Source organism: Arachis hypogaea, chromosome 19 (genome assembly GCF_003086295.3).
Source record: "Arachis hypogaea cultivar Tifrunner chromosome 19, arahy.Tifrunner.gnm2.J5K5, whole genome shotgun sequence".
NCBI lineage: Eukaryota > Viridiplantae > Streptophyta > Magnoliopsida > Fabales > Fabaceae > Arachis > Arachis hypogaea.
In genome coordinates this window covers 50,523,268-50,549,709 of record NC_092054.1, presented here as the reverse complement: position 1 = coordinate 50,549,709, position 26,442 = coordinate 50,523,268, and the positions used below count along the sequence as shown (strand labels likewise).

The 26,442-nt window shown below is 39.4% G+C and overlaps 1 protein-coding gene and 1 non-coding gene across 2 annotated transcripts; both read right to left on the bottom strand.

The window, feature by feature from the left end:
• On the bottom strand, window positions 1-26,011 carry LOC140182264 (uncharacterized). Its single transcript, XM_072228409.1, has 3 exons — window positions 25,759-26,011; window positions 25,377-25,629; window positions 1-631 (listed from the first exon to the last, which is right to left on the bottom strand). Exons 1-3 carry the CDS (start codon window positions 26,009-26,011, stop codon window positions 1-3), a joined length of 1,137 nt encoding a protein of 378 aa, XP_072084510.1.
• On the bottom strand, window positions 16,404-16,511 carry LOC112781638 (small nucleolar RNA R71). The gene has a single exon (XR_003192403.1). It is a non-coding gene; the product is annotated as a small nucleolar RNA R71 (small nucleolar RNA).
• Window positions 26,012-26,442: the final 431 nt, after the last annotated feature.

The following is a 26,442-nucleotide window of genomic DNA, read 5'->3' as shown; positions in this document are numbered from 1 at the left end:
TCACTTGGGAACTTCACCAAGGAGGAAGATCTCCAACTCCTTGGCATTTTTGGGTTGAGTATGATAGAGCTTCACCTTATGACCATTGACCTTGAACTTAACTCCATTAGTGGGGTGAATCACTTCCACCACCCCATATGGCTTGACATCTACTACTTTAAATGGCCCATCCCATCTAGACCTCAATTTCCCGAGCATGAATCGCAACCTTGAATTGTATACAAGTACTTCATCACCTATCTTGAAGTTCTTCCGCCTTATATTCTGGTCATGGAATGCCTTATCTTTTTCCTTGTAGAACTGAGCATTTTCATATGCTTCCAACCTAAGGCATTCTAATTCTTCCAATTGGAGCTTACATTCTATTCCCGCCCCCTTTAAGTCCGGATTGCAATTCTTCACTGCCCAAAAGGCTCTATGTTGGATCTCAACTGGAAGATGACAGGGTTTCCCAAAAACAATACGGAAGGGGCTCATTCCAATTGGGGTCTTGTAAGCAGTCCTATAGGCCCATAATGCATCTCCCAATCTAGAACTCCAATCCTTCCTCTGTGGGTTAACCACCTTCTCTAAGATTCTTTTGATCTCCTTGTTGGATACTTCCGCTTGCCCATTGGTTTGGGGTGATAGGCTGTAGAAACTTTGTGAATAACTCCATACTTTTTCATCAATGCCTCAATTTTCCTGTTACAAAAGTGGGTTTCTTGGTCACTCACGACTGCTCGTGGTGACCCAAATCTACAAATAATGTTATTTTTCAAAAAGGAAGCAACAATATTAGCGTCATCGCAACGGGTAGGAATTGCTTCCACTGATTTAGAGACGTAGTCCACTGCTAACAATATGTACACAAACCCATTGGAATTTGAAAATGTCCCCATGAAATCTATGCCCCAAACATAAAAAATCTCACAAAAAATTATCGGTTGTTGGGGCATCTGATACACGAAAAACTTGTCTCTCAACAAATCTCCCTTCGGCAAGTGTACCGAATTTGTCGTCAAGTAAAAACTCACAATAGAGTGAGGTCGAATCCCACAGAGATTAACGGATTAAGCAATCAATGGTTAATTGATTATTCTAGTTAGACGAATCATATTGGAGTGATAAGCAGCAAGGAAATGTAAATTGCATGAAAGTAAAGAAAGCAATAAAGTGCAGAGAAGTAAAATGGCAAGAAAATAAAATGTAAGAACTAAAAAATAAAATGAACATTGGGATCAAGAGATATTGCAATCCTCCGGATCAAGTTCATTCTCATCTCTTCCTCAATCAATGCATTCATTGATCTCCTTGGCAATCTTAATTGATCGAATTCTAATTTCTTAGAATTCAATCTCTCAAATCTTGATCAATAGCCAATTCCTTGGTCAATTACTCATGAGAAAAGATGAAGTATGGTCACTGATTATACCACATGCATTTCTCAAATCAAGTGTTGGAAGGATTATAGTCACATATCCATCCACACCCAATTTGGTCCAGCATGAGAAAGCATTTCTAGCATGATCTCTTCATTCCTCTTTTAAGGTTCAGAAGAGATCCAAGTATGAATAGTTTCTTTTCTAAGATAACTACCCAATTGGATGAAGATCGAAAGCTCTCTAGTAAAATCAAGAGGAAAGAAAGAAGAAGAAGAATAAGAACTACACTTAATCCATTGAATCACAATAGAGCTCTCTAACCCAATGTAAAGAGTTAGTTGATCATTGCTCTACAAAAATAGAAAAGAAAAAAAGTGCAGAAAAGTAAAGATGAAGATTAAAACTAAAATTGAAAATTCAACATTCATAAATGAAAATTACAACTAAAAAAAAGAGAAAGAAAAGTGTGTGAGGGGAGGGAGTCCGAAGACCCCTCTTCAATCCCCCATTCCTGAATCTCAGTCCCCCTTTTTCAAGATTGCTTTCAATGTAAAGACTAAGGCCTTTATATAGGCTCTCCTAAATTACAAAATGAAATTAAAAGCAAATTACAATTAAATGAAAATTCCTATTCTAGATGCTTCTTGTGGTCTTGATTGGTTGACAATTGTGGGCTTGCTTGCTTGAGCTTTGAAGTGGACTTGAGAGAGAGTGAGTCAAGTTGAGGTCCAGGTGCTAAATTTAGCGCTAAAGTTAGCCACACTAACGCTACAAGTGTGGCGTTAGTGCTAAAGTTATTGTGGCTAACGTTGCACTTGCTGCCCAGTTGGTGTTTTTGGGGCTTAAAAGATGCCTCTTGTTTGTACTCCAATTTCATACCCACTATAGAGTATTATATATCCTTGGAAACCTCTACATGTCAGCTTTCTAACGCAACTGGAATCACCTCAATTGGACCTCTGTAGCTCAAGTTATGCTCCTTTGAAGTGGACATGGTCGCTGGCATAGTTGCTAGCGTTAATGAAAAACTTGAGTGCCAATAACGCTAGCGATCAGGGCTTCATTATTGCCAGTTTCTGAAGCTCAAACTTAGTGTCCACCCCATACTATTATATATTATTAGAAAGCCCTGGATGTCTACTTTCCAATGCCTTTGTAAGCGCATCATTTGGAGCTCTACAACTCGAGTTACACTTCTTGGAAGGTGAAGAGGTCAGCTGGCCTTACTACAGGTTGATACCATGTTCATCTTTGCACTTTCGGGGCAGGTTTTCTCCCTCAAATTTAGTGTCAACCATATAGTGCCATATATGCTTGGAAAGCTCTGAAATCCTACTTTCCAATGCCACTGAACTCACCTCATTTGGAGCTTTGTGGCTCAAGTTATGCGTGTTTGAAGAAGGCATGGTCAGGCTGCCAGGTGGGACTTTTGCCCACGTTAACTTCCACGTTAACTAAGTTAATGTGGGAGTTAACGTGGCTCATAGTGGCTTGTGTGGCTCATTCCAACGTTAGTGACAATGTTGGGTGTCACTAACGTTGGCGATCACCTCCCTTCTTCACGTTAGCTTCCACGTTAACTAGGTTAACGTGGCTTATTGGGGCTTGTGTGGGTTCCTTCCAACGTTAGTGACAATGTTTGGTGTCACTAACGTTGTCGACCACCTTGTTTTTTCACGTTAGCTTCCACGTTAACTAGGTTAACGTGGGAGTTAACGTGGCTTATTGTGACTTGGCCAATGTTAGTAATAAAGTTGAATGTCACTAACGTTGGCTTCCCATTTACTTCTTAACGTTAGAGGCCACGTTAACTAAGTTAATGTGGCAACTAACGTGGCCACTTATGAGCTTGGTCCAACGTTAGTGATAATGTTAAGTGTCACTAACGTTGGCTCCATTTCTTTTCTTCAAAGTTAATGCCACTAACTTTTCCCACTAACGTTGGGACTTTCCTTCCTTCCACGTTAGTGCCCACGTTAGTGTAACTAACGTAGCCACTAACGTGGCTTCTTCTCTTCTTCTTTTGGCCTGAAATCAATCAAACAAAGTGCATCAAAGTCTTGTTCTTAATCATGGGATCATGCATCATCCAATTTATCATATAATTCATGCAAAATTCTCATGAAATCATTCAAAGTTCACAATGTTTGCTTGAATCAAGAGGTAAGTGAATATCTACCCAAAACTAGCTTATTTTCTAAGAAATTGAATGAAACTACCTTAAAAATAGTAAAAAAAAAGGTCAGTGAAACTGGCCAAAATGCCCTGGCATCACAACACCAAACTTAAAGCTTGCTTGTCCCAAAGCAAGTACTGGAACAAGAAAATGATGAATGGAATGCCATGAGAAATGAGTCATTCTTGTGGAAGTCATGTCCTTGGTTTTATGGTGGTTTCATGCATAGCAACTTAGGTTCATTCCTAGCTTTCAGACCTTTATCATGTCCTAGAATACTCACTGTGATTGCATCCCATGAGACTTTTACTCATTGATCCTTTTGTTGTCATTTCAGGGCTTATTTGTGTTCTTTAAGCTAAGTGCTCTGTAAGGGGCAACTCTTTAAAATAAGCTTTCAGCCAACACTCCCGAACCAATTGGTTCAAGGTGATAGATGTTGAAGCACCCCTAGGACTTACTTGCTCAAGTCTCTCCCCCATACATACACACCACAGGCATATGGTTTATTTATTTTCTTTTCTTGAGACCTTGGTGTCCAGCACCTCTTTGGGTTACTAAATGCTCTGTAGTGAGGGTTACTCTTGATAGTAGACTTTCAGCTGATAATCCCGAGTTAGTTAACCCAAGTTACCAAGTGATAAAGCACCCCTAAGAGCTTATTCATCCAAGTAGATCCCTCACACAGGAGCACCACAGACACATGCCTCAAGATTAAAACCATTGGTGCCTAGCCTTATTGCTTACTCTTTTTCTTTTAATTTTCAACCTTTATTGTTCCTTCCCTTTTTCTTATTAGGATCTTCTTATTTAGCTAGTTTCATGGGGTGTGTCTCAAGCATAGTATTCCTGACAGATAGTTGTCTTCCCACCTTATGGTTGAACCAACTTAGCAAACTTATGATCACACCATAAACTCATGAACTTACTCCATAGTATGAACTCCACTCTGGTCTTTTGTAAAACACCCATTCTCTTTTTCATTTGATTCAAAGGGATAAGCATACAAGTAAGCAAAGTAAGGATGCAGTAATGACATTCAAACTAGAAAACACAGCCTTAATCAATAAAAAGTTTAAAAGACAGAATTATCATGCTTATTCACAAGGAGAAAGCACAGATACATACAAAGAACATAGAAGACAATCATGCAAATTAAAGTGTTGGAAATAAGTAAGAGGAGAAAGGAACTTTACCACCTTGTATTTTATCTTCATTGTTGTTGCCCTTTTTCTCCTATTCTTCCCCTTCCCACACCAGACATAGAATGATTGCTTATACTCAGGCAACAATTAAAACAGTGGTGACGGGGTCCATGATGAATCATGAATGTCTTAGAATGAAGTGTGAGTATGCATGTGTTTCAGCAAGCAAGGTTAAGGATACAATAAAGACACAAGAGATACCAACAGAGACATTTTGATTGCATTAATAAGGGGTGTTGGCATGGTACTTTGCATGAAAGTTAAGTGGCAACACCAAACTTAGTGTTCCACTGTCAATCTAGAATGTTGCAAGTACCCAGTGAAGATTGAAATTCAAATTGTTGCATGGCAACACCAAACTTAGAGTGTAATCATATGCTAAATTATTGAAACTAAACTAAGCAAAGCAAGGAAATATTACCTACGGTTGGGTTACCACCCAACAAGTGCTCTTTTACTGTCATTAGCTTGACATGTTGTTCATGACTTTCTTCCTCTTCTTCCAGTTTGTTAAGAGGAATGACCTCAAGAGGAAAGAGGAGCCAGTTAATGCCCCTTGTTTTGAGTGCCTCTCCCCAGCAAGCTTTCTTTTGTTGTTAGCTTGTGTAAACTTGCTTGTTGGGGTAGGGTTGGGATGGCTTTTGGTTGACCTTTTCTTCTTCATGGATATTGTCCTTCTTTTCTTGGTCACCATCCTTTTGTTAGTGTTCTTGTTGATTGCCTTTACCACCTTGATTTTAGGATTTGGGTATTGTATGATGGTTGGAGCATCCTCTTCATCAAGAACTTCTTGAATTAGTGGTTCAATGAACTCACCCTCTATGCAACTCTCTGTTTCCTTGGAGTGTGGACTCCCTTGATTGACTTCCTCCCTTTCTTCTACATGATGTTGCATTGAGTCTTTTGGGAGTGAGTTTGCATGTTCCTTTATCACCACTAGTAACCTCTGTGGGTATGGAGCCTTAGGCTTATATACTCTCATAACCTCCTCCTTCTTCATAGAAATCTCACTTGGTATGGGTGCCTCTTTTTCTTGTTCTTCTGATTCCTCCCTTGGGTTTGCCATGGTATCACTGAGAGAATTGTGGGTAGTGATTTGCTTTGATAGATATCCAACTTGTGCCTCAAGCTTCTTAATGGCAACCCACCGGTTCTGCATAATGGTTTTTACTTCCTCTTGGAAAGTCCTTGTGTCCTTATATTCTTCCAAGAGCATTGCCAGTAGGTTCTCTATCCTTGATAGCTTATCCTCGAGGGGAGGGTGTGCAGCTGGGGTGAAATTTGGAGGTTGAGGGTGGCTACTTTGTGAATGGAATTGGTTGTTTTGTGGTTTTATGTTCTGAGAGTGGTATGACTTTTGTGGGTAATGGATTGAGTTTTGTGGATGGTGAAATGAATTGTATGGATTTGGGATAGACTTTTGTGCTGAGGCATACTCAAATGATGAAGAATTTAGGCATGTAAAACTTGGAGGTGAGATTGTATAATTGAGAGGTGATGGCTCTTGATGACTGGGGTATGAATGAGTGAAATCTCCTTGATTTTGATCTTCTCAGCCACAACTTGAGTAGTGATCAATTTCACCAAAATATGGACCATTTTGTAGCTATGGAAAGTACCCCATTTCATGTTCTTGAGACTCCCACCTACCATGAGCATAGTAAAGTAAATCATTCTGTGGTGGTGGAGAGTTTCCCATAAAATTTGATTGACTAAAATATGATGGATGCTCCTTTCTTTCCTGCAGAAAGCTCTGTCTCAAACAATAATCACCAAAAGAAAATTTGAATCTCCATTGTCACAGATGAGGAAATTCCCAGTGAGGCAATATCACAAACAGTTAGTTAGCAAAAGAAAATAAAGAAGCAAAAGAAAATAAAGACAAAAGAAAAGTGTCTAATCTAGTAAATCAATCAACCGGTAGTTTGTTAATCACAATTAATCCCCGGCAACGGCGCCATAAACTTGATGCACGAAAAACTTGTCTCTCAACAAATCTCCCTTCGGCAAGTGTACCGAATTTGTCGTCAAGTAAAAACTCACAATAGAGTGAGGTCGAATCCCACAGAGATTAACGGATTAAGCAATCAATGGTTAATTGATTATTCTAGTTAGACGAATCATATTGGAGTGATAAGCAGCAAGGAAATGTAAATTGCATGAAAGTAAAGAAAGCAATAAAGTACAGAGAAGTAAAATGGCAAGAAAATAAAATGTAAGAACTAAAAAATAAAATGAACATTGGGATCAAGAGATATTGCAATCCTCCGGATCAAGTTCATTCTCATCTCTTCCTCAATCAATGCATTCATTGATCTCCTTGGCAATCTTAATTGATCGAATTCTAATTTCTTGGAATTCAATCTCTCAAATCTTGATCAATAGCCAATTCCTTGGTCAATTGCTCATGAGAAGAGATGAAGTATGGTCACTGATTATACCACATGCATTTCGCAAATCAAGTGTTGGAAGGATTATAGTCACATATCCATCCACACCCAATTTGGTCCAGCATGAGAAAGCATTTCTAGCATGATCTCTTCATTCCTCTTTTAAGGTTCAGAAGAGATCCAAGTATGAATAGTTTCTTTTCCAAGATAACTACCCAATTGGATGAAGATCGAAAGCTCTCTAGTACAATCAAGAGGAAAGAAAGAAGAAGAATAAGAACTACACTTAATCCATTGAATCACAATAGAGCTCTCTAACCCAATGTAAAGAGTTAGTTGATCATTGCTCTACAAAAATAGAAAAGAAAAAAAGTGCAGAAAAGTAAAGATGAAGATTAAAACTAAAATTGAAAATTCAACATTCATAAATGAAAATTACAACTAAAAAAAAGAGAAAGAAAAGTGTGTGAGGGGAGGGAGTCCGAAGACCCCTCTTCAATCCCCCATTCCAGAATCTCAGTCCCCCTTTTTCAAGATTGCTTTCAATGTAAAGACTAAGGCCTTTATATAGGCTCTCCTAAATTACAAAATGAAATTAAAAGCAAATTACAATTAAATGAAAATTCCTATTCTAGATGCTTCTTGTGGTCTTGATTGGTTGATAATTGTGGGCTTGCTTGCTTGAGCTTTGAAGTGGACTTGAGAGAGAGTGAGTCAAGTTGAGGTCCAGGTGCTAAATTTAATGCTAAAGTTAGCCACACTAACGCTACAAGTGTGGCGTTAGTGCTAAAGTTATTGTGGCTAATGTTGCACTTGCTGCCCAGTTGGTGTTTTTGGGGCTTAAAAGATGCCTCTTGTTTGTGCTCCAATTTCTTGCTCACTATAGAGTATTATATATCCTTGGAAACCTCTGCATGTCAGCTTTCTAACGCAACTAGAATCACCTCAATTGGACCTCTGTAGCTCAAGTTATGCTCCTTTGAAGTGGACATGGTCGCTGGCATAGTTGCTAGCGTTAATGAAAAACTTGAGTGCCAATAACGCTAGCGATCAGGGCTTTATTATTGCCAGTTTCTGAAGCTCAAACTTAGTGTACACCCCATACTATTATATATTATTAGAAAGCTCTGGATGTCTACTTTCCAATGCCTTTGGAAGCGCATCATTTGGAGCTCTACAACTCGAGTTACACTTCTTGGAAGGTGAAGAGGTCAGCTGGCCTTACTACAGGTTGATACCATGTTCATCTTTGCACGTTCGGGGCAGGTTTTCTCCCTCAAATTTAGTGTCAACCATATAGTGCCATATATGCTTGGAAAGCTCTGAAATCCTACTTTCCAATGCCACTGGAATCACCTCATTTGGAGCTTTGTGGCTCAAGTTATGCATGTTTGAAGAAGGCATGGTCAGGCTGCCAGGTGGGACTTTTGCCCACGTTAACTTCCACGTTAACTAAGTTGACATGGGAGTTAACGTGGCTCATAGTGGCTTGTGTGGCTCATTCCAACGTTAGTGACAATGTTGGGTATCACTAACATTGGCGATCACCTCCCTTCTTCACGTTAGCTTCCACGTTAACTAGGTTAACGTGGCTTATTGGGGCTTGTGTGGGTTCCTTCCAACGTTAGTGATAATGTTTGGTGTCACTAACGTTGTCGACCACCTTGTTTCTTCACGTTAGCTTCCACGTTAACTAGGTTAAAGTGGGAGTTAACGTGGCTTATTGTGACTTGGCCAATGTTAGTAATAAAGTTGAATGTCACTAACGTTGGTTTCCCCTTTACTTCTTAACGTTAGAGGCCACGTTAACTAAGTTAATGTGGCAACTAACGTGGCCACTTATGAGCTTGGTCCAACGTTAGTGATAATGTTAAGTGTCACTAACATTGGCTCCATTTCTTTTCTTCAAAGTTAATGCCACTAACTTTTCTCACTAACGTTGGGACTTTCCTTCCTTCCACGTTAGTGCCCACGTTAGTGTAACTAACGTAGCCACTAACGTGGCTTCTTCTCTTCTTCTTTTGGCCTGAAATCAATCAAACAAAGTGCATCAAAGTCTTGTTCTTAATCATGGGATCATGCATCATCCAATTTATCATATAATTCATGCAAAATTCTCATGAAATCATTCAAAGTTCACAATGTTTTCTTGAATCAAGATGTAAGTGAATATCTACCCAAAACTAGCTTATTTCTTAAGAAATTGCATGAAACTACCTTAAAAATAGTAAAGAAAATGTCAGTGAAAATGGCCAAAATGCCTGGCATCACAACACCAAACTTAAAGCTTGCTTGTCCCTAAGCAAGTACTGGAACAAGAGAATGATGAATGGAATGCCAAGAGAAATGAGTCATTCTTGTGGAAGTCATGTCCTTGGTTTTATGGTGGTTTCATGCATAGCAACTTAGGTTCATTCCTAGCTTTCAGACCTTTATCATGTCCTAGAATACTCACTTTGATTGCATCCCATGAGACTTTTACTCATTGATCCTTTTGTTGTCATTTCAGGGCTTATTTGTGTTCTTTAAGCTAAGTGCTCTGTAAGGGGCAAATCTTTAAAATAAGCTTTCAGCCAACACTCCCGAACCAGTTGGTTCAAGGTGCTAGATGTTGAAGCACCCCTAGGACTTACTTGCTCAAGTCTCTCCCCCATACATACACACCACAGGCATATGGTTTATTTATTTTCTTTTCTTGAGACCTTAGTGTCCAGCACCTCTTTGGGTTACTAAATGCTCTGTAGTGAGGGTTACTCTTGATAGTAGACTTTCAGCTGATAATCCCGAGTTAGTTAACCCAAGTTACCAAGTGATAAGGCACCCCTAAGAGCTTATTCATCCAAGTAGATCCCTCACACAGGAGCACCACAGACACATGCCTTAAGATTAAAACCATTGGTGCGTAGCCTTATTGCTTACTCTTTTTCTTTTATTTTTCAACCTTTATTGTTCCTTCCTTTTTTCTTATTAGGATCTTCTTATTTAGCTAGTTTCATGGGGTGTGTCTCAAGCATAGTATTCCTGACAGATAGTTGTCTTCCCACCTTATGGTTGAACCAACTTAGCTAACTTATGATCACACCATAAACTCATGAACTTACTCCATAGTATGAACTCCACTCTGGTCTTTTGTAAAACACCCATTCTCTTTTTCATTTGATTCAAAGGGACAAGCATAAAAGTAAGCAAAGTAAGGATGCAGTAATGACATTCAGACTAGAAAACACAGCCTTAATCAATAAAAAGTTTAAAAGACAGAATTATCATGCTTATTCACAAGGAGAAAGCACACATACATACAAAGAACATAGAAGACAATCATGCAAATTAAAGTGCTGGAAATAAGTAAGAGGAGAAAGGAACTTTACCACCTTGTATTTTATCTTCATTGTTGTTGCCCTTTTTCTCCTATTCTTCCCCTTACTACACCAGACATAAAATGATTGCTTATACTCAGGCAACAATTAAAACAGTGGTGACGGGGTCCATGATGAATCATGAATGTCTTAGAATGAAGTGTGAGTATGCATGTGTTTCAGCAAGCAAGGTTAAGGATACAATAAAGACACAAGAGATACAAACAGAGACATTTTGATTGCATTAATAAGTGGTGTTGGCATGGTACTTTGCATGAAAGTTAAGTGGCAACACCAAACTTAGTGTGCCACTGTCAATCTAGAATGTTGCAAGTACCCAGTGAAGATTGAAATTCAAATTGTTGCATGGCAACACCAAACTTAGAGTGTAATCATATGCTAAATTATTGAAACTAAACTAAGCAAAGCAAGGAAATATTACCTACGGTTGGGTTACCTCCCAACAAGTGCTCTTTTACTGTCATTAGCTTGACATATTGTTCATGACTTTCTTCCTCTTCTTCTAGTTTGTTAAGAGGAATGACCTCAAGAGGAAAGAGGAGCCAGTTAATGCCCCTTGTTTTGAGTGCCTCTCCTCAGCAAGCTTTCTTTTGTTGTTAGCTTGTGTAAACTTGCTTGTTGGGGTAGGGTTGGGATGGCTTTTGGTTGACCTTTTCTTCTTCATGGATATTGTCCTTCTTTTCTTGGTCACCATCCTTTTGTTAGTGTTCATGTTGATTGCCTTTACCACCTTGATTTTAGGATTTGGGTATTGTATGATGGTTGGAGCATCCTCTTCATCAAGAACTTCTTGAATTGGTGGTTCAATGAACTCACCCTCTATGCAACTCTCTGTTTCCTTGGAGTGTGGACTCCCTTGATTGACTTCCTCCCTTTCTTCTACATGATGTTGCATTGAGTCTTTTGGGAGTGAGTTTGTATGTTCCTTTATCACCACTAGTAACCTCTGTGGGTATGGAGCCTTAGGCTTATATACTCTCATAACCTCCTCCTTCTTCATAGAAATCTCACTTGGTATGGGTGCCTCTTTTTCTTGTTCTTCTGATTCCTCCCTTGGGTTTGCCATGGTATCACTGAGAGAATTGTGGGTAGTGATTTGCTTTGATAGATATCCAACTTGTGCCTCAAGCTTCTTAATGGCAACCCACCGGTTCTGCATAATGGTTTTTACTTCCTCTTGGAAAGTCCTTGTGTCCTTATATTCTTCCAAGAGCATTGCCAGTAGGTTCTCTATCCTTGATAGCTTATCCTCGAGGGGAGGGTGTGCAGCTGGGGTGAAATTTGGAGGTTGAGGGTGGCTACTTTGTGAATGGAATTGGTTGTTTTGTGGTTTTATGTTCTGAGAGTGGTATGACTTTTGTGGGTAATGGATTGAGTTTTGTGGATGGTGAAATGAATTGTATGGATTTGGGATAGACTTTTGTGCTGAGGCATACTCAAATGATGAAGAATTTAGGCATGTAAAACTTGGAGGTAAAATTGTATAATTGAGAGGTGATGGCTCTTGATGACTGGGGTATGAATGAGTGAAATCTACTTGATTTTGATCTTCCCAGCCACAACTTGAGTAGTGATCAATTTCACCAAAATATGGACCATTTTGTGGCTCTAAAAAGTACCCCATTTCATGTTCTTGATACTCCCACCCACCATGAGCATAGTAAAGTGAATCATTCTGTGGGGGTAGAGAGTTTCCCATGAAATTTGATTGACTAAAATATGATGGATGCTGATGAGCGGATAATTTATACGCTTTTTGGCATTGTTTTTAGTATGTTTTTAGTAGGATCTAGTTACTTTTAGGGATGTTTTCATTAGTTTTTATGTTAAATTCACATTTCTGGACTTTACTATGAGTTTGTGTGTTTTTCTATAATTTCAGGTATTTTCTGGCTGAAATTGAGGGACTTGAGCAAAAATCAGATTCAGAGGTTGAAAAAGGACTGCTGATGCTGTTGGATTCTGACCTCCCTGCACTCAAAGTGGATTTTCTGGAGCTACAGAACTCGAAATGGCGCATTTCCAATTGCGTTGGAAAGTAGACATCCAGGGCTTTCCAAAAATATATAATAGTCCATACTTTGGCCAAGAATTGACGACGTAAACTGGCGTTCAACGCCAGCCTTCTGCCCAAATCTGGCGTCCAGCGCCAGAAAAGGATCCAAAACCAGAGTTGAACGCCCAAACTGGCACAGAAACTGGTGTTCAACTCCACAAATGGCCTCTTCACGTGTAACACTCAAGCCCAAGCCCAAGCACACACCAAGTGGGCCCCGGAAGTGGATTTATGCATCAATTACTTACTTTTGTAAACCCTAGTGACTAGTTTATTATAAATAGGACCTCTTACTATTGTATTTGACATCTTTGGACGCCTGGTTCTTAGATCAGAGGGGCTGGCCACACGGCCATGCCTGGACCTTCACTTATGTATTTTCAAACGGTAGAGTTTCTACACTCCATAGATTAAGGTGTGGAGCTCTGCTGTTCCTCAAAGATTAATGCAAAGTACTACTGTTTTCTATTCAATTCTTCTTATTTCTCTTCTAAGATATCTATTCGCACCCAAGAACGTGATGAAGGTGATGATTATGTGTGACGCTCATCATCCTTCTCCCTTATGAACGCGTGCCTGACAAACACTTCTGTTCTACATGAATTAAGCTAGAATGAGTATCTCTTAGATCTCCTAACCGGAATCTTCGTGGCGTAAGCTAGAATGATGGCGGCATTCAAGAGAATCCGGAAAGTCTAAACCTTGTCTGTGGTATTCCGAGTAGGATTCGATGATTGAATGACTGTGACGAGCTCCTAACTCGCGATTGCAGGGCGTTAGTGACAGACGCAAAAGGATAGTAAATCCTATTCCAGCATGATCGAGAACCGACAGATGAATAGCCGTGCCGTGACAGGGTGCGTGAGCATATTATTCACTGAGAGGATAAGATGAAGCCATTGACAAGGGTGATGCCTCCAGACGATTAGCCGTGCCGTGACAGGGCATTGGATCATTTTCCCGTGAGATGATCGAAAGTAGCCATTGACAGTGGTGATGTATCACATAAAGCCAGCCATGGAAAGGAGTAAGACTGATTGGATGAAGACAGCAGGAAAGCAGAGGTCCAGAGGAACGAAAAGCATCTCCATTCGCTTATCTGAAATTCCTGCCAATGAATCTACATAAGTATCTCTATCCCTTTTATTGTTTATTTTAAATCTAATAAAGTATCATGTTTAAATCCGCCTGACTGAGATTTGCAAGGTGACCATAGCTTGCTTCATACCAACAATCTCCGTGGGATTCGACCCTTACTCACGTAAGGTATTACTTGGACGACCCAGTGCACTTGCTGGTTAGTTGTATCGAAGTTGTGACATATTATGAATTAAGATCAGAGCACCAAGCTTTGGAGCCATTACCAGGATTTGTTTGAGCCTGGAGATCACAATTTCGTGCACCAAGTTTTTGGCGCCGTTGCCGGGGATTGTTTGTGTTTGGACAACTGACGGTTCATCTTGTTGCTCAGATTAGGTAATTTTCTTTTTATTTTCTCTTCAAAAATTTTTCAAAAATATTTTCAAAAATCTCTCATCTGTTTTCGAAAAAAAAAAATTAAAAATGTTTTCAAAAATTTAGTCAAGATTTTTAAGAATGAATTCTAGTGTTTCATGAAGCATGTGAAGCCTGGCTGGCTGTAAAGCCATGTCTATTCCTTTGGTAATGAGTATGTCAGGCATGTCATATCTGAATTACATGCTGAAGCTTGGCTGGCCATTGGCCATGTCTAGTGTTTTGGACCGGAGCTTTCATTGAAAGCTTGGCTGGCTAGTGAGCCATGTCTAATTCCTGGACTGAAGCTTTAGACTAAGAATGCAAGATTCCTGGAATTCATATTAAAAATTTTGGAATCCTTATTTTTTCTTTTAAATTTTCGAAAAATATAAATAAAAATCCAAAAAAATTAGAAAATCATAAAAATCAAAAATATTTTGTGTTTCTTATTTGAGTCTTGAGTCATATCATAAGTTTAGTGTCACTTGCATATGCATCTTGCATTTTTTCGAAAATATCATGCATTCATAGTGTTCTTCATGATCTTCAAGTTGTTCTTGGTAAGTCTTCTTGTTTGATCTTGATGATTTTTTGTTTTGTTTCTTTTCATGTTTATCATGTGCATTCTTGAATTCTTAGTGTCTAAGCATTAAAGAATTCTAAGTTTGGTGTCTTGCATGTTTTCTTTGCATTAAAAATTTTTCAAAAAAATGTTCTTGATGTTCATCATGACATTCAAAGTGTTCTTGGTGTTCATCTTGACATTCATAGCATTCTTGCATGCATCACATGTTTTGATCTAAAAATTTCATGCATTGCAATTTTTTTGTGTTTTTCTCTCTCATCATAAAAATTCAAAAATAAAAAAAAATATCTTTCCATGTTTCTCTCATCAAATTCGAAAATTTGAATTGACTTTTTCAAAAATTTTTAAAAATCAAGTTGTTGCCAATGAGTCAAATCAAATTTTCAATTTGAAAATCTTATCTTTTTCAAAATCCTTTTCAAAAATCAAATCTTTTTCAAAATTATTAGTTATTTTCGAAAATTTCAAAAATATTTTTCAAAAATCTTTTTCTTATTTTTATACCAAATTTTCGAAAATAACATAATCAATTAATGTTTTGATTCAAAAATTTGAAGTTTGTTACTTGCTTGTTAAGAAAGATTCAAACTTTGAGTTCTAGAATCATATCTTGTGATTTCTTATGAATCAAGTCATTAATTGAGATTTTAAAAATCAAATCTTTTTCAAAAACTATTTTCTATCATATCTTTTCAAAAATATCTTCTTATCTTATCTTTTTCAAAAATATCTTTTCAAAATATCTTTTCTAACTTCCTAACTTCTTATCTTTTCAAAATTTGTTTCAACTAACTAACTAACTTTTTGTTTGTTTCTTAACTTTTTCAAAAACCACCTAACTAACTCTCTCTCTCTAATTTTCGAAAATATCTCCCCCTTTTTCAAAAATTTCTTTTTAATTAACTAATTATTTTTATTTTTATTTTTATTTCAAAAAAATTTTCGAAAAATACTAACAAATTTTCAAAAACCAATTTTCAAAAATCACTAACTCCTTTTCAAAATAATTTTCGAAAATTATTCCTCCCCCATCTCATTCTATTTATTCATTCATGTCCTAACATCTCATCTCACATTCCAATCTTCACAGTTGTGTTTCTTCCTTTACATCACATCCTTTATCTCCCCCTCTTCTTCTACTTACAAAGGGATCCCTATACTGTGGTATAAAGGATCTCTATTATTATTATCATTTTTCTGGCCATTCTTCCTTGTCATATGAGCAGGAGCAAGGATAAGAACATTCTTGTGGAAGCAGATCCAGAACCTGAAAGAACTCTGAAGAGAAAATTGAGAGAAGCTAAAATACAACAATCCAGAGATAACCTTTCAGAAATTTTCAAACAGGTAGAGGAGATGGCAGGCGAAAATAATAATAATGAAAGGAGGATGCTTGGTGACTTTACTGCACCTAATTCCAATTTACATGGAAGAAACATCTCCATTCCTGCCATTGGAGCAAACAACTTTGAGCTGAAACCTCAATTAGTTTCTCTGATGCAGCAGAACTGCAAGTTTCATGGACTTCCATCCGAAGATCCTTTTCAGTTCTTAACTGAATTCTTACAGATATGTGATACTGTTAAGACTAATGGAATAGATCCTGAAGTCTACAGGCTCATGCTTTTCCCTTTTGCTGTAAGAGACAGAGCTAGATTATGGTTGGATTCTCAACCTAAAGACAGCCTGAACTCTTGGGATAAGCTGGTCACGGCTTTCTTAGCCAAGTACTTTCCACCTCAAAAGCTGAGCAAGCTTAGAGCTGATGTTCAAACCTTCAGACAGAAAGAAGGTGAATCTCTCTATGAAGCTTGGGAAAGATACAAACAGTTGACCAAAAAGTGTCCTTCTGACATGCTTTCAGAATGGACCATCCTGGATATATTCTATGATGGTTTATCTGAGCTATCAAAGATGTCACTGGACACCTCTGCAGGTGGATCCATTCACCTAAAGAAAACGCCTGCAGAAGCTCAAGAACTCATTGACATGGTTGCTAATAACCAGTTCATGTACACTTCTGAAAGGAATCCTGTGAGTAATGGGACGCCTATGAAGAAGGGAGTTCTTGAAGTTGATACTCTGAATGCCATATTGGCTCAGAATAAAATATTGACTCAGCAAGTCAATATGATCTCTCAGAGTCTGCATGGAATGCAAGCTGCATCCAACAGTACTCAAGAGGCTTCTTCTGAAGAAGAAGCTTATGATCCTGAGAACCCTGCAATAGCAGAGGTAAATTACTTAGGTGAACCTTATGGAAACACCTATAACTCAACATGGAGAAATCATCCAAATTTCTCATGGAAGGATCAAAAGCCTCAACAAGGCTTTAATAATGGTGGAAGAAACAGGTTTAGCAATAGCAAACCTTTCCCATCATCAACTCAGCAATAGACAGAGAACTCTGAACAAAATGCTTCTAATTTAGCAAATCTAGTCTCTGATCTATCTAAGGCCACTGTAAGTTTCATGAATGAAACAAGATCTTCCATTAGAAATCTGGAAGCACAAGTGGGCCAGCTGAGTAAAAGGATCACTGAAATCCCTCCTAGTACTCTCCCAAGCAATACAGAAGAGAATCCAAAAGGAGAGTGCAAGGCCATTGACATAAGCGCCATGGCCGAACCTGTGAGGAGAGGAGAGGACGTGAATCCCAAGGAGGAAGACCTCCTGGGACGTCCAGTGATCAATAAGGAGCTTCCCTCTGGGGAACCAAAGGACTCTGAGGCTCATCTGGAGACCATAGAGATTCCATTGAACCTCCTTATGCCCTTCATGAGCTCTGATGAGTATTCCTCTTCTGAAGAGAACGAGGATGTTACTGAAGAGCAAACTGCCAAGTTTCTTGGTGCAATCATGAAGCTGAATGCCAAATTATTTGGCATTGATACTTGGGAAGTTGAACCTCCCTTGTTCATCAATGAACTAAGTGATCTGGATCAACTGACATTGCCTCAGAAGAGACAGGATCCTGGAAAGTTCATAATACCCTGTACCATAGGCACCATGATCTTTAAGGCTCTGTGTGACCTTGGTTCAGGAATAAACCTCATGCCCCTCTCTGTAATAGAGAAACTGGGAATCTATGGGGTGCAAGCTGCTAAAATCTCACTAGAGATGGCAGACAGCTCAAGAAAACAGGCTTATGGACAAGTAGAAGATGTATTAGTAAAGGTTGAGGGCCTTTACATACCTACTGATTTCATAGTCCTGGATACTGGAAAGGAAGAGGATGAATCCATCATCCTAGGAAGACCTTTCCTGGCCACAGCAAGAGCTGTGATTGATGTTGACAGAGGTGAAATAGTCCTTCAATGGAATGAGAACTCCCTTGTATTCAAAACTCAAGGATCTCCCTCTGCAACCATGGAGAGGAAGCAGAAAAAGCTTCTCTCCAAGCAGAGTCAACCAGAGCCCCCACAGTCAAACTCTAAGTTTGGTGTTGGGAGGCCACAACCAAACTCTAAGTTTGGTGTTGAACTCCCATATCCAAACTCTAAGTTTGGTGTTGGAGAGTCTCAACAAAGCTCTGCACATCTGTGAGGCTCCATGAGAGCCCACTGTCAAGCTATTGACATTAAAGAAGTGCTTGTTGGGAGGCAACCCAATGTTTATCTAATTCTTATTTTTATTGTTTTTCATGTTTTCTTAGGTTCATGATCATGTGGAGTCACAAAATAAACAAAAAAATCAAAAACGGAATCAAAAACAGCAGAAGAAAAATCACACCCTGGAGGAGCATCTGTCTGGCGTTCAAACGCCAGAACAGAGCATAGTTCTGGCGCTGAACGCCCAGAACAGGCATGGTTCTGGCATTCAACGCCAGAAATGGCAGCAAATGGGCGTTGAACGCCCAAAATGGGCACCAACCTGCGCTGAACGCCCAGAGTTGTGTGCAAGGGCATTTTGCATGCCTAAATTGGTGCAGGGATGTAAATGCCTTGACACCTCAAGATCTGTGGACCTCACAGGATCACCTCAGGATCTGTGGACCCCACAGGATCCCCACCCACCTCCACTCACTCTCTTCTCTCTTCTCAATCATCCTCTATTCCCAATAAACACTCTTCCCTAATTAACCCTTTACCACTCACATCCAAACACCCACTTTCCTTCAAAATTCAACATCTCTTTCCCACCCAATCCCACCCATATGGCCGAATACACATCTCCCTCCATCTCCTCCATATCTTCTTCTTATTCTTCTATTCTTTCTTCTTTTGCTCGAGGGCGAGCAACATTCTAAGTTTGGTGTGGTAAAAAGCATAGCTTTTTTGTTTTTTTCCATAACCATTGATGGCACCTAAGGCCAGAGAAGCCTCTAGAAAGAAGAAAGGGAAGACAAAAGCTTCTATCAAGGGTCTATAGCTCAGTGGTAGAACATTTGACTGCAAATCAAGAGATCCCTGAGATACCTCAGGGGATACATTTTCTTCCACACAATTATTGGAAGCAACTAAGGGTGGAACATCAAGAGCACTCCATCATCCTTCATGAAATCAGAGAAGATCTAAAAGCAATGAAGGAGGAGCAGCAAAGACAAGGAAGAGACATAGAAGAGCTCAAGGACATCACTAAGGTGGACTCATTCCTTGTTCTTACTTTCTCTGTTTTTCGTTTTCTATGTGCTTATCTGTGTTTGTGTCTTCATTACATGATCATTAGTAGTTAGTAACTATGCCTTAAAGTTATGAATGTCCTATGAATCCATCACCTCTCTTAAATGAAAAATGTTTTAATTCAAAAGAACAAGAAGTACATGAGTTTCGAATTTATCCTTGAACTTAGCTTAATTATATTGATGTGGTGACAATGTTTCTTGTTTTCTGAATGAATGCTTGAACAGTGCATATGTCTTTTGAAGTTGTTGTTTAAGAATGTTAAATATGTTGGCTCTTGAAAGAATGATGACTAGGAGACATGTTATTTGATAATCTGAAAAATCATAAAAATGATTCTTGAAGCAAGAAAAAGCAGCAAAGAACAAAGCTTGCAGAAAAAAAAATATAGGCAAAAAAATAAATAAATAAATAAATAGAAAGAAAAAGAAAAAGCAAGCAGAAAAAGCCAAATAACCCTTAAAACCAAAAGGCAAGGGCAAATAAAAAGGATCCCAAGGCTTTGAGCATCAGTGGATAGGAGGACCTAAAGGAATAAAATCCTGGTCTAAGCGGCTAAACTAAGCTGTCCCTAACCATGTGCTTGTGGCGTGTAGGTGTCAAATGAAAACTTGAGACTGAGCGGTTAAAGTCAAGGTCCAAAGCAAAAGAAGAGTGTGCTTAAGAACCCTGGACACCTCTAATTGGGGACTTTAGCAAAGCTGAGTCACAATCTGAAAAGGTTCACCCAATTATGTGTCTGTGGCATTTATGTATCCGGTGGTAATACTGGAAAACAAAGTGCTTAGGGCCACGGCCAAGACTCATAAAGAAGCTGTGTTCAAGAATCATCATACTGAACTAGGAGAATCAATAACACTATCTGAACTCTGAGTTCCTATAGATGCCAATCATTCTGAACCTCAATGGATAAAGTGAGATGCCAAAACTATTCAAGAGGCAAAAAGCTATAAGTCCCGCTCATATGATTGAAGCTCTGTTTCATTAATAGTTTGGAATTTATAGTATATTCTCTTCTTTTTATCCTATTTGATTTTCAGTTACTTGGGGACAAGCAACAATTTAAGTTTGGTGTTGTGATGAGCGGATAATTTATACGCTTTTTGGCATTGTTTTTAGTATGTTTTTAGTAGGATCTAGTTACTTTTAGGGATGTTTTCATTAGTTTTTATGTTAAATTCACATTTCTGGACTTTACTATGAGTTTGTGTGTTTTTCTGTAATTTCAGGTATTTTCTGGCTGAAATTGAGGGACTTGAGCAAAAATCAGATTCAGAGGTTGAAAAAGGACTGCTGATGCTGTTGGATTCTGACCTCCCTGCACTCAAAGTGGATTTCCTGGAGCTACAGAAGTCGAAATGGCGCGCTTATAATTGCGTTGGAAAGTAGACATCCAGAGCTTTCCAGCAATATATAATAGTCCATACTTTGGCCAAGAATTGATGACGTAAACTGGCGTTCAACGCCAGCCTTCTGCCCAAATCTGGCGTCCAGCGCCAGAAAAGGATCCAAAACCAGAGTTGAACGCCCAAACTGGCACAGAAACTGGCGTTCAACTCCACAAATGGCCTCTGCACGTGTAACACTCAAGCCCAAGCCCAAGCACACACCAAGTGGGCCCCGGAAGTGGATTTATGCATCAATTACTTACTTCTGTAAACCCTAGTGACTAGTTTATTATAAATAGGACCTCTTACTATTGTATTTGACATCTTTGGACGCCTGGTTCTTAGATCAGAGGGGCTGGCCACACGGCCATGCCTGGACCTTCACTTATGTATTTTCAAACGGTAGAGTTTCTACACTCCATAGATTAAGGTGTGGAGCTCTGCTGTTCCTCAAAGATTAATGCAAAGTACTACTGTTTTCTATTCAATTCTTCTTATTTCTCTTCTAAGATATCTATTCGCACCCAAGAACGTGATGAAGGTGATGATTATGTGTGACGCTCATCATCCTTCTCCCTTATGAACGCGTGCCTGACAAACACTTCTGTTCTACATGAATTAAGCTAGAATGAGTATCTCTTAGATCTCCTAACCGGAATCTTTGTGGCGTAAGCTAGAATGATGGCGGCATTCAAGAGAATCCGGAAAGTCTAAACCTTGTCTGTGGTATTCCGAGTAGGATTCGATGATTGAATGACTGTGACGAGCTCCTAACCCGCGATTGCAGGGCGTTAGTGACAGACGCAAAAGGATAGTAAATCCTATTCCAGCATGATCGAGAACCGACAGATGAATAGCCGTGCCGTGACAGGGTGCGTGAGCATATTATTCACTGAGAGGATAAGATGAAGCCATTGACAAGGGTGATGCCTCCAGACGATTAGCCGTGCCGTGACAGGGCATTGGATCATTTTCCCGTGAGATGACCGAAAGTAGCCATTGACAGTGGTGATGTATCACATAAAGCCAGCCATGGAAAGGAGTAAGACTGATTGGATGAAGACAGCAGAAAAGCAGAGGTCCAGAGGAATGAAAAGCATCTCCATTCGCTTATCTGAAATTCCTGCCAATGAATATACATAAGTATCTCTATCCCTTTTATTGTTTATTTTAAATCTAATAAAGTATCATGTTTAAATCCGCCTGACTGAGATTTGCAAGGTGACCATAGCTTGCTTCATACCAACAATCTCCGTGGGATTCGACCCTTACTCACGTAAGGTATTACTTGGACGACCCAGTGCACTTGCTGGTTAGTTGTATCGAAGTTGTGACATATTATGAATTAAGATCAGAGCACCAAGCTTTGGAGCCATTACCAGGATTTGTTTGAGCCTGGAGATCACAATTTCGTGCACCAGATGCTCCTTTCTTTGCTGCAGAAAGCTCTGTCTCAAACAATAATCACCAAAAGAAAATTTGAATCTCCATTGTCACAGATGAGGAAATTCCCAGTGAGGCAATATCACAAACAGTTAGTTAGCAAAAGAAAATAAAGAAGCAAAAGAAAATAAAGACAAAAGAAAAGTGTCTAATCTAGTAAATCAATCAACCGGTAGTTTGTTAATCACAATTAATCCCCGGCAACGGCGCCATAAACTTGATGCACGAAAAACTTGTCTCTCAACAAATCTCCCTTCGGCAAGTGTACCGAATTTGTCGTCAAGTAAAAACTCACAATAGAGTGAGGTCGAATCCCACAGAGATTAACGGATTAAGCAATCAATGGTTAATTGATTATTCTAGTTAGACGAATCATATTGGAGTGATAAGCAGCAAGGAAATGTAAATTGCATGAAAGTAAAGAAAGCAATAAAGTGCAGAGAAGTAAAATGGCAAGAAAATAAAATGTAAGAACTAAAAAATAAAATGAACATTGGGATCAAGAGATATTGCAATCCTCCGGATCAAGTTCATTATCATCTCTTCCTCAATCAATGCATTCATTGATCTCCTTGGCAATCTTAATTGATCGAATTCTAATTTCTTGGAATTCAATCTCTCAAATCTTGATCAATAGCCAATTCCTTGGTCAATTGCTCATGAGAAGAGATGAAGTATGGTCACTGATTATACCACATGCATTTCCCAAATCAAGTGTTGGAAGGATTATAGTCACATATCCATCCACACCCAATTTGGTCCAGCATGAGAAAGCATTTCTAGCATGATCTCTTCATTCCTCTTTTAAGGTTCAGAAGAGATCCAAGTATGAATAGTTTCTTTTCCAAGATAACTACCCAATTGGATGAAGATCGAAAGCTCTCTAGTAAAATCAAGAGGAAAGAAAGAAGAAGAAGAATAAGAACTACACTTAATCCATTGAATCACAATAGAGCTCTCTAACCCAATGTAAAGAGTTAGTTGATCATTGCTCTACAAAAATAGAAAAGAAAAAAAGTGCAGAAAAGTAAAGATGAAGATTAAAACTAAAATTGAAAATTCAACATTCATAAATCAAAATTACAACTAAAAGAAAGAGAAGGAAAAGTGTGTGAGGGGAGGGAGTCCGAAGACCCCTCTTCAATCCCCCATTCCAGAATCTCAGTCCCCCCTTTTCAAGATTGCTTTCAATGTAAAGACTAAGGCCTTTATATAGGCTCTCCTAAATTACAAAATGAAATTAAAAGCAAATTACAATTAAATGAAAATTCCTATTCTAGATGCTTCTTGTGGTCTTGATTGGTTGAAAATTGTGGGCTTGCTTGCTTGAGCTTTGAAGTGGACTTGAGAGAGAGTGAGTCAAGTTGAGGTACAGGTGCTAAAGTTAGTGCTAAAGTTAGCCACACTAACGCTACAAGTGTGGCGTTAGTGCTAAAGTTATTGTGGCTAACGTTGCACTTGCTGCCCAGTTGGTGTTTTTGGGGCTTAAAAGATGCCTCTTGTTTGTACTCCAATTTCATGCCCACTATAGAGTATTATATATTCCTGGAAACCTCTGCATGTCAGCTTTCTAACGCAACTGGAATCACCTCAATTGGACCTCTGTAGCTCAAGTTATGTACCTTTGAAGTGGACATGGTCGCTGGCATAGTTGCTAGCGTTAATGAAAAACTTGAGAGCCAATAACGCTAGCGATCAGGGCTTCATTATTGCCAGTTTCTGAAGCTGAAACTTAGTGTTCACCCCATACTATTATATATTATTGGATAGCCCTGGATGTCTACTTTCCAATGCCCTTGGAAGCGCATCATTTGGAGCTCTACAACTCGAGTTACACTTCTTGGAAGGTGAAGATGTCAGCTGGCCTTACTACAGGTTGATACCATATTCATCTTGGCACTTTCGGGGCAGGTTTTCTCCCTCAAATTTAGTGTCAACTATATAGTGCCATATATGCTTGGAAATCTCTAGAATCCTACTTTCCAATGCCACTGGAATCACCTCATTTGGAGCTTTGTGGCTCAAGTTATGCATGTTTGAAGAAGGTATGGTCAGGCTGCCAGGTGGGACTTTTGCCTACGTTAACTAAGTTAACGTGGGAGTTAACGTGGCTCATAGTGGCTTGTGTGGCTCATTCCAACGTTAGTGACAATGTTGGGTGTCACTAACGTTGGCGATCACCTCCCTTCTTCACGTTAGCTTCCACGTTAACTAGGTTAACGTGGGAGTTAACGTGGCTTATTGGGGCTTGTGTGGGTTCCTTCCAACGTTAGTGACAATGTTTGGTGTCACTAACGTTGTCGACCACCTTGTTTCTTCACGTTAGCTTCCACGTTAACTAGGTTAACGTGGGAGTTAACGTGGCTTATTGTGACTTGGCCAACGTTAGTAATAAAGTTGAATGTCACTAACGTTGGCTTCCCCTTTACTTCTTAACGTTAGAGGCCACGTTAACTAAGTTAACGTGGCAACTAACGTGGCCACTTATGAGCTTGGTCCAACGTTAGTGATAATGTTAAGTGTCACTAACGTTGGCTCCATTTCCTTTCTTCAAAGTTAATGCCACTAACTTTTCTTACTAACGTTGGGGCTTTCCTTCCTTCCACGTTAGTGCCCACGTTAGTGTAACTAACGTAGCCACTAACGTGGCTTCTTCTCTTCTTCTTTTGGCCTGAAATCAATCAAACAAAGTGCATCAAAGTCTTGCTCTTAATCATGGGATCATGCATCATCCAATTTATCATATAATTCATGCAAAATTCTCATGAAATCATTCAAAGTTCACAATATTTGCTTGAATCAAGATGTAAGTGAATATCTACCCAAAACTAGCTTATTTCCTAAAAAATTGCATGAAACTACCTTAAAAACAGTAAAGAAAAGGTCAGTGAAACTGGCCAAAATGCCTTGGCATCAGCATCTCATCTTTCTGAGAGGTATTTCCAGATTTCTGGCATTGATGACAGGATTCGCAAAATTGGTTGGCATCCCTAAACAAAGTGGGCCACCAGAATCCGCAGTCTAAAACCTTTTTCATTGTTCGTTGTGGGCCAAAATGACCCCCACTCTAAGATGAGTGGCAAAATTGAAGGATAGACTGGAACTCAGATTCCATCACGCACTTCCTAATTACTTGATCCGCTCCATGCCTCCACAGATGTGGATCATCCCAAAGATAATACTTAGCATCACTTCTCAATCTATCTTTTTGATGCCTTGAAAATTGTGGGGGAAAAACGTGAGCGATCAAGTAATTAGCTATCGGGGCAAACCATGGGGTGCTTTGGGATATTGCTTGCAAGGTATCTAAGGGAAATGAGTCATTGATAGGAGTGGGATCCAAAGTTAAATGTTCGAGGCGACTCAAATGGTCCGCCACTAGATTTTGAGACCCACTTCTATCTTTGATCTCCAAGTCAAATTCTTGCAAAAGTAATATCCACATAATGAGCCTAGGCTTTGACTCCTTCTTCTTTAGCAAATATTTCAAAGCAGCATGGTCCAAATACACCACCACCTTAGAGCCTAGCAAATAGGGTCAAAACTTGTCTAGAGTAAAAACAATGGCTAAAAGCTCTTTCTCATTGGTGGTGTAAATCGACTGAGCCGAATCTAGAGTTTTTGATGCATATGCTATAGTGTAAGGAGCATTACCATCGCGCTGTGCTAGCACAGCACCTACAGCGTGATTCGAGGCATCGCACATGATCTCAAAAGGTTGATTCCAATTTGGGCCTTGCACAATAGGAGCTGTGGTTAGCGCTTCCTTCAACTTGTCAAAAGCCTTTTTGCAATCTTCATTGAAATGAAATTCTACATCCTTTTGTAGTAGGCGGGAATGGGGCAATGCGACTTTGCTAAAGTCCTTGATGAACCGACGATAAAAACCTCCCAAGCGATCCAACATTTGGTCAATGAACGGCAACGGGTAATGGTCCTTCCGCAATGCTTGATTCAGCTGGCGGTAATCAATGCACACTCGCCAAGTGTTCTGGACTCAGGTGGCCACAAGCTCTCCACTCTCCATCTTCACCATTGTTACTCCGGACTTCTTCGGCACTACTTGGACCGGACTCACTCATTCACTATCGGAAATTGGGTAGATGATGTCCGCTTCCAAGAGGTAAGTCACTTCCTTCTTGACTACGTCAAGGATTGTAGGATTTAGCCGTCTTTGCAGTTGTCGGACCGGATTGGTGCCTTCTTCCAAGAAAATTCGATGGAGGCACACTTGAGGGCTTATCCCCACAATGTCACTTAAGCTCCATCCGATCGCCTTTTTATACTTCCAGATAACTTCAAGGAGTTGTTGCTCTTCTTGATCGGAGAGGTCGGTTG